The 9,220-nt window shown below is 37.3% G+C and overlaps 1 protein-coding gene across 4 annotated transcripts in view; it reads left to right on the top strand.

Annotated features, from left to right (window-relative positions):
• Positions 1-6,345, top strand: part of cdm (importin-13-like protein cdm) — a 117,671-nt gene extending 111,326 nt beyond the window's left edge. For all 4 annotated transcript variants that reach the window (XM_070118168.1, XM_070118167.1, XM_070118166.1 and 1 more), the window contains exons 17-19: positions 2,085-2,246; positions 2,453-2,624; positions 4,257-6,345. In XM_070118168.1, coding sequence (XP_069974269.1) covers positions 2,085-2,246; positions 2,453-2,624; positions 4,257-4,365 — 443 coding nt within the window. In that variant the 3' untranslated portion in view covers positions 4,366-6,345. The remainder of the gene's footprint in view (positions 1-2,084; positions 2,247-2,452; positions 2,625-4,256) is intronic.
• Positions 6,346-9,220: the final 2,875 nt, after the last annotated feature.

Here is a 9,220-nt window from a genome sequence, read left to right as displayed (position 1 = left end):
ATGAGCCATAATACTTTAAAATCGGACTGATTATATGTGTGTTATGCGTAAAAATATGACGGACCTAAAAAATGCGATCTTATTCCTTTTTATTATGTTTACATTTTACATGACAAATCATGTACAGAATACTTGTATTTGATATAATTATCTATCATATACCTATTATTGATGCACTAATGGGGTTTTACGACGTATAACATTTGTCGAAAGAATAACTTTTCTCCAGTCGGACGGGTACCAAACACATACTTTTCCCCACGCGGCGGGGCCGTCCTGGACCATGAAAATCGTCTTTTGAAATCTGCGGAATAACTCTACGGGGTCCCGTAGCCAAATTTCACTCTCAGACCCTGTGGAAAGACGAAAAACAATTACATGGCGATGTGAAACTATGTATGTAAGGTATATGAGCACATATAGATAATTTTCGTGTACCCCATGACCTTTTGTTTATTTATATTGTTACTTCCGTTTGTTTCTTTGTTTGTTTATTGATTGTTTATTTGTTTTTTTTTTATTGTTAGTTTGTGTTTTCTAATATTTCTAAAAGTTATGGACACATTTTAACGAGATTTTAACCAAAAGTGAGTTTTAACCTAACTTAGACGCTTATTGCAGTTTGGTGGTGATGCGGACCATAGTTTGGATCCAGGAATTTTTTTTTTCTAACTCGAAAAGTTATCAACAGATTTGAATAAAATTTTAACCTGAGGTTTGTCTTAGCCTAATTAATATTCCATTTGGTGGTGATCCTGAATATTTGGCAAAACTACTCCCCATGGGTGGGGGGGGGGGAGGTTTGCATTTTCGAAATGTTTTGCTCATAGATCAAAGTAACTATGTATGATGAAAACATAAAGAAAAGAAAATGCACCATATGAAAAACATATCATGTTTAGTTATTTATATGGAAAATTTCTTCATTGTCGTTTTTTGGAGGCTTGCCGGATTTTTGAAATTATTCAGAAAAAAAGAAGGTTGGTCTCATCTTATGTGAAATTTGATAAGCTTTCAGAAAATAACCTCATATTTTTATTATCTCTAATCATTGCGTCACAATTGCCGATTTTCTAAGGTAACATCAAAAAAATAATATTTCGGTCGACATCGAAAATCGCTGCTACCACCAAAAAAATAACGGGCCTTGAAATTTTCAGGGGAGAACCGGGGGCCTAGAAACTCCTTGAAAATGCATTAAAGTCAATTTCGGCAAGAGGGGCGAAAATTGCCGAAAAATCAGCAGACGGTCCCCTTAATGCAGTGGGTCTGGATGCTTCAAGCCATCACTTGGCCCAAAATATGGTCATTAGGTTCATGTGAGAGGACATTCTGCTGAATGTGTAGCTTGTGTGCAGTGACTAGACTCCATGCCTTCCCTTGACAATATTATTTTCTTTCTTTGTGCATAAGTGTTTTTAGCTTTTATGCCATATTCCAATGTCTATATTTGTCATTTGATTTGCTTTATCCAGATGGTAACTGAAGGTTTTCCTTGCACAGACTTCCTATCATCTCTGTAGGGAGTCTAACTAAGTGCAATAATAATTACAGTAACTTTTGTGGGGTGGAATATTGAATTTTCTGTAATTCAACCTGTGCTGCCAGTCTTGGCGAGCAGGATTAGGATCCTGATCATGGAAATAGCATCCTCCTGGGAGCCAGTCTTTTGCCCATCATGGCTCACAGATGATACAGTTCACACTTATTTATGTATAGAAATAATGCAAACAGCTCTTTTAAACACCAAATGAGTCTAATCACCCTCCAAGAGCTTTGTGCATTTGTGGCGAGTCTTTCATGTGACCCCTGCCTTCAGCTGAAATGCTCTCAATGGCAAGATTGCATCACCCCCATCCCACAGCCAGAATGTTCACATCACCAACCTCTCAAACTAGATTTTTTCATGGACAGCCATACTTTTTGTTCAGTTTAGTGTATATTTTTTTTAAGTGGTCATTGTGTCATAGGATGCAGAATTTTTTATACTTGTGTTGTTTTTAAATGCTGATAATAGGGATTTCTTGTGTGTCTGTCTGTCTCTGTATTTTCTTTCTATGCCTTAACACTATTTTGCATTCTAGGTGTTGAAGCACTAAAGCTGCCAGAAGAAGGAACAGTGCGGAGTGCTGGACATTTCCTCTCTAGCTTCATCCTTCTCAGCCGCGACGCAAGTATCGGGTGCCTCCAGCCTGTGGTTACGCATAACACAGAAACTCTCCTTCGGACACTTATGTTCTGCATTTGTATGTATATATTTTTTTCTTCAGATAAGTTCTTAGTTTTCTTTGATTTGAGCTGATTGACATGGATTGATTTCATGAGTTTAAAAGTCTCTGACAGTAGAAAGGCTTTTCATGAGTTTAGTAGAAATTACTGACACAAGATTTAAGTTAATGCATCATCAGCCAGTAATGTTCCAACTTCAATTAAATTTTATCTACAATTATAGGTAATTCTCCACGACATAGCCTAAGCAGCTTCAGCGATGTTCTCAGCGCATTGTGCAAAATGTATGGGGATGACCTAACTCGCACCTTCAAGACGGTTCAGGCTGATGAGTCATTCCTCTCTCCACGGGTCACAGCACAGCACAAGGAGGAGTTTGCCAAGAAAGTCTTAAAGTGAGTGGTACCGTCTCTTTAATCTTGGGATAATGGGCCAGGAATAGAGGGGCAAAGTTAACAAGATAATGAATTCCAGCTTTCCTGCCTACACAACACAACCTAGTACTGATATGTGCTTCATGTCATGTGTGTACTCCTGAGTTTAGCTTTGGCAAATTGGCAAAAAATGAGGGCCTGTAACTCCTAAACCCAATGCTGCCAAGAATGATATGGATGTCCATGCCATGCCCACTTAAATCTAGCTTATTGATTGTATCTATATTTATACAGCCTCACAAGTGCTTATACACCAAAGAGACTATCACTAGTCTAACCCCATTCCTTGATTATGGAGTTGTTTCGTTTGATTTGATATAGCTAATAGTATTGACAATAACACTGTATCATATTGTTAACCCTCGCAATTTAGATGATGTGACCAGATACTCATGAAAAACATTTGACATGAGTGCTGGGTGACATGAACTTGCTGAGGGCTGGAGTGTACAACACTTGAAGAGGGTGATTAGAATGAGTCAGTATTTCCATCAATAAATGAGTGTGAAATATACCATCTGTGAGCAATGATAGGAAGAGCTCCAACTTCAGGGAGGATGTTTTTCCAATGCTTGGGATCCTACACCTGTCAGTGGTGCAGGTTGTATTACAGAAATTGAATATTACAGAAAAATATATAAATTACACAAAAACAAAATGCAGCTCAATGTTATTATTGCACAGAGTTATGCACTACCTTGAGAGATGATATGGAGTTGGTGCAAGGAAAACCGTCTATTTCCATCTGGTTACAGCATATCAAATGACAAATATAGGTGTTGGAAAATGCCAAAAAATTTAAAGCACTTATGCAGAAAGAGAGAAAATAACCTTAAAAAGGGGAGGCATGGAGTCCTGCCAAGCACATGAATATTCATGTTAAGCCACACACATTAGCTGCTCAACTAAACCTAGTGCTCAGATTTTGGGGTATGTGCAGCAAAGCTTCTGGATCCAAAGTTAATGATAATAATAAAACATCAACATTAATAATGAAGAAATAAATAAGGAAGGGGAAAATCAGATGAGTTCATGGAGACTACTAATCGTCTCCTTGGCGGCGGAGCACTTGTGGAACCATATATTTGTAGATACATTTCACAAAGCAATAACACAATGAACATCACATTTTCCCAGCTGCACAAGGTTGATGACCATGAACAACTGTCTAATACACACATGTTAAAAGCAGTCTTGATTGCTTGTGGAATGGTGGTACATAGTACCTGGAAAGGAGTCTAGACATTCAATGGCTGTCACCTGTTAGCAGTAGTATAATTTTTCTGTAACATCTGTAAACATCACTTAGGTGAATTTGCTTCTCTGCTTCATATATGAAATATCAATATATATATCATATATATCAAGGGCAGTTGTGTGGACAATGTCTTGAGGAAAGTACCTGTTACTATGGAATTAGGTATTGATATTGCAGTTACTTCTTTTTAGAGTACATGTAATTGCATGCCTCTTTTTTTTTTTTTTTTCTTTTTTTGATAGAGAGAGAATTAAGGAATATAATATCCTTGAGTAATTATTGCTTTGCCCAGAACACATTAGGTAGTTGTGTGACAGTGATATTTTCTTTTACAGGAACAGAGGCAGCAAGCGCAGAATTCTAGAGGCAGTTACTGATTTAGCTCTGATTGGAAGAGGTCTGGCTGGGACTGACTATGGGGCTCAAACCAGAGGCTTCCACTGACTATAGGCTGTCCCTTTGCATCTCTGAAAACTGAGCGCATTCTGCAAGCAGCTTAAGCCAGAGTAGGATTGTTTGACTCAGGAGTATGCATCTTGTATAAAGGTCACCCATATGCATTGAGATGGAGGGCAGCAATCACTTCAGCAGCTATGGCGTTAATTCTTCTCCTTTTTTCTTTCTTGTTGACATTCACTCTCCACCCTCTGATATTTTATTTTTTATCTTATATTGTCTCTCATGGTTGTTTCTTTCCTCATGGCTGTCAGCTTGGAGAAGGAAAGGTGTATAGTGTATACATGTAATTAAGGCATCCCACTATCCCAGTTATTATCATTGGCATGGAATGCTTCTGAGAAGATCTTCCTTGGCCAGTCAGAAGAAGAAAAATATTTTTGACAATCTGTCCAATATGGCGTTGATCACTGTATTTGACGCGGATTGTTACAGAAATGGAAGTGGAAATATTAAGATTTCTCTTTTTTCCTCATCACTTTACAGAGCTTTGAATGTTATATATTCCAAAGCAGGACATAGTAATTTTTGCACATAAAACTAGATATTTATTTTTGTTGTCAGATCAATACAGTGTAGATTCCATGTGGCAAAAAGTAATGCCTCCCACAGTATTATCCTTGTGTGTGTGTGCATTTCCCCACGTATAGCATATAGAGTGGGACAATTTATCAGGCTCGCTTGCAAACCCAGCTGAGCTTCGGATGCATGTTATATCCCTCCGGTCATCCTGAAGTGCGAGCCCTGCAATGGACAGAAATATGATACAATTCCTAATTTTGAATGCTGCGACCTTGCATCAGGGTTAAGTAGCAAAAGGTATGAACCTCGTTAGAAAAAAAAACAGTGATAAATTTTACCATTGGTTTACAATCGTAACATAAGCATCATAATCTCCATTCCACTTCTCTTGTATCTTTGTATGTCCCGATATACTTGTTTATAGTCCACAGTCTACTGGTTTTGATTGAAATAAATAGCTGTATGATTAGGTTTTGTGAAAAAGAAAGAAAAGGAAAGCATTAAAGAGGTTAAGATATTAAAATTGGTAGGAGTTACTTTTGATAGTACCCCACTGGAGGACAGCAGCAAAGACTTTGATTTATCTTGCATCTCTGACTCAACTATTATGTCAGAGCCAATTAGGACCTACCGATATAAGAGAGAGATAACAAAGCGACATTTAGTTGGAAAATAAGTACAGAGATCTCTTTGTTTTCGGTATATGGTATATTTTTGTGTATTTGATTTTACTGTTTTTTATTCTTTTTATTATAGTAGAGGAAAAGGTGATACTACAAGTGTTATGATTCAAAGACTCCAGTTTTCATATTAATGTTTTGGACTTACCAATTTTTTATATGGTTTTAGAATCGGTGGTGTTGAACATGAACATATACATATTTATATATACTGGATATATATACAGTATAAGGCATGGAAAAGTTGTTATTATTTGTTTAAAAAATCTTTTGGAAAGATACAGGTGATATTATACTTAACCAGTTTGAATAGGCTTCTAAGGGAGTTGTGATGTTGTACAAATATTTGATTCTCCACCTTAAAATACAGTCCTAAGTATATTTTAGTCCTTACCATAAGCAGCCCTCGCATACCCATGCCTGTGTCAGTCAAAATGTGTTTTTTTCTCAATCTATTTACACAGTTTTTGCAGTTTGCCTCCTTCCATGTCCACATTTTTCCTGTACCTGCATTTTTTGCATTTTCCCAAGACTGACGGAGGTTCCAGTACTCAGTACTTTCCTCTTTTTATCCCAAAGATTTTATGGAGAATCATTTGTACACATGATAAGTCTTTTATTGGGATCGAGGGTGACTTCTGATGCCCCAGTTTGCTAAGCGATGTAGACGTTTTGAAGATATATATTTTTTGGCAATAACAGAATTTATGATCTCCCTCCAAGAAAATATTTGTGATGTATTAACTATTAAAAGATTTTTTTTACTTCTATGACTTTTGTTCACATCATTTTATTATTATTTGCCTCATTCTCCTGTCCTTCCTCATCTTCCTCTTCTTTCTCTTTCTCTGTCTCTTTTTTCCTTTTTTCCCTTCTTTCTCCTCCTCCTCCTCCTTGTTATCCCCCTCCTCCTCCTTCTTGTTATCCCCCTCCTCCTTCTTGTTATCCCCCTCCTCCTCCTCCTTCTTGTTATCCCCCTCCTCCTCCTCCTCCTCCTTCTCATCCCCCTCCTCCTTCTCCTCCTTCTCATCCCCCTCCTTCTTTTTCTTCTTTTCCTTCTTTTCCTTCTTCTTCTTCTTCTTCTTCTTCTTCTTCTTCTTCTTCTTCTTCTTCTTCTTCTTCTTCTTCTTCTTCTTCTTCTTCTTCTTCTTCTTCTTCTTCTTCTCCTCCTCCTCCTCCTCCTCCTTGTCCTCCTCCTCCTCCTCCTCCTCCTCCTCCTCCTCCTCCTCCTCCTTTTCCTCCTGTCCCCCCTCTTTTTCCTCCTCCTCTTCCTTTTTGCTATCCCCCTCCACCTTGTTTTCTGCTTTCTTCTCCTCCTCCTGCTGCTCCTCCTTTCTCCTCCTCCTCCTCTTCCTTCTTGTTATCCCCCTCCAACTTGTTTTCTGCTTTCTTCTCCTCCTCCTCCCACTTTTCCTCCTCCTCCTCCTCTACCTCCTCCCTCCTTTTCCTCTTTCTCCTCCACCCCCTCCTCTTCTTCCTCCTCCCTCCTTTTCCTCTTTCTCCTCCTCCCCCTCCTCTTCTTCTTCCTCTTCCTCCCCCTCCTCTTCTTCTTCCTCTTCCTCCCCCTCCTCTTCCTCTTCCTCCTCCTCCTCCTCCTCCTCCTCCTCCTCCTCCTCCTCCTCCTCCTCCTCCTCTTCTTCCTCTTCCTCCTCCTCCCTCCTTCCTCCTTGTTTGCATAATACACAAAGCTTTGAAAGATGACAAAAAAAAAAAAAAAATCACACGATTGAGTACTGCAGTAATGAGAAATATCTGTGCAGAAGCATTGCCACCCACTCAAAGGAGAGAAAATTCCAAGGCAAAAATTATTCTTTGCAATAACACTGGAGTGTGTGACGGTTTATCCCCTATTGACTCTAATGGTGAATGTCTGGCTTTGAGTGTCTGTTGTATGGGAGTCGCTCTTATACTGACTGAAAAAATTGAGTGCTCATATTGGAAATAGATGATCAGATCTCATGTTGATTGAGCAGTGAGATTTGTGCAATGTTGCAGACTTAGGGAATTTTGGAGAAAATAGAAGGTAATGAATATTTGTTTTTAATGTATAAATACCATATTAGCCATTTGTTGACAATCTTGCATCAGAATACATGATAGTGACATACATGGCTTAAATGCTGTTGATGATTACATTTTTAAAAACAACTACCTTTTTAAATTTGTAAAAAGAAATATGCTTTATATCATATAATTCCGAGACAGAAGAACAGCCAGATTTTTTGGCTTAAATAGTATGAAAGATTTTTTTCTTCAAAACTTAGATTGTTTTTATGTTTTGAAAAGAATTAGAGGAAATGAAATTAATTGGCTTCTGTAGCTTATATCCTCTCATCATTATTTTCTTCTTATATATAATCCTAAAGGCATTTGACGTTTTTTATTTTTTAATATTTTATTTTATATTGGCGTGATTATCTTTCAATTTCTTTTGAAGTTATCTTGTTACTCTACATCCACCAACATATTCTATCATTATTATTGATGTATCTACAAAGGTGCTATGATTACATTCAAGGTATATGGTCATGTATACAGAAATATCAAAGCATAATCTACACAGTCTGTTTTCCCACTCCCTCCATCATCATTTTCTTCTTCATGCTTGTACTCATACTCTTCTTACTCCTCCTACATTTTTCTCTCCTCTGTCTGCTTTTTTCTTTATCTTCTCCCTCCTCCTCCTCCATCTCCCTTTTTCTTTCCTTTTTCCTCTTTCTCTGCTTCTGTGTTGGTCTTCCTGTGCTGATCTAGTATTATTCTTTCCATTTTCTTCTTCCTGTTGTCTCCTTTTCCTTCCCCATTCAATTCTCTTTCCCTTTCACACCTCTGTCTTCAGAATACTTGATGAGGTGAAAGGTCCTGTGCCAATCTTATTAGTACCATTGTAATTATTATCAGAATTTAACTGTTCTCTCTGTGAATAATTGTTCATACTGATCATGTTTTTATGGTTTCAGTAAAGATCAGATTTATCTTGTATATAGGTCTTTCCAACACTGTACACTTATGTTTTCAGTTAATTGACATGTATGTTTCTTCTATCATTATCAAGGGGTGACATCCAGATATTGGTATCCATTAATACATACTCATACCATTAGTAAAGGTTGTTGAACTTATAATAGTTGTAGGTGTTTTGTCCATTATGACTGATCATAGAAGAAACTGTGATCTGTAAGATAGTTATTTCAATTAATTCATTGTGAAGTTGCCTTTTCATTGTATCCATATAAAATATTTAAGCTTTCTACCATCTTGTAATTGTTGCCATATATTTTCACTGTTAGCTTTAGGGACTTGACTTGCAGGCAGGTGATGTTCCCTTCGGACGACTCTCTCTCAGCCTAGCTGGCTTCCATGGCATTTCTCTTGTTGTCATTACTCACGGGATTGGCACAGTTCTTGTTTAGACCTTGAATTTATACTGGTATTTTTTCTTTCTTTCATTGTTCTTTATCTTTTCACCCCAACATATTTGTTTTGTTTTACATTGAGTATGATTGGACTTTTATTACTTATCTTGACATTACAGTTGACATCATAATTGTTGATTGTTCATTATCATAATAACCAGTATTTATCATCATTATTATAATTATCATTATTATTATTATTACTTTTTTATTGATAGTATTATT

Source organism: Penaeus vannamei, chromosome 41 (assembly GCF_042767895.1).
Source record: "Penaeus vannamei isolate JL-2024 chromosome 41, ASM4276789v1, whole genome shotgun sequence".
Taxonomy (NCBI): Eukaryota; Metazoa; Arthropoda; class Malacostraca; order Decapoda; family Penaeidae; genus Penaeus; species Penaeus vannamei.
This window is presented reverse-complemented; position numbering and strand designations above follow the sequence as displayed.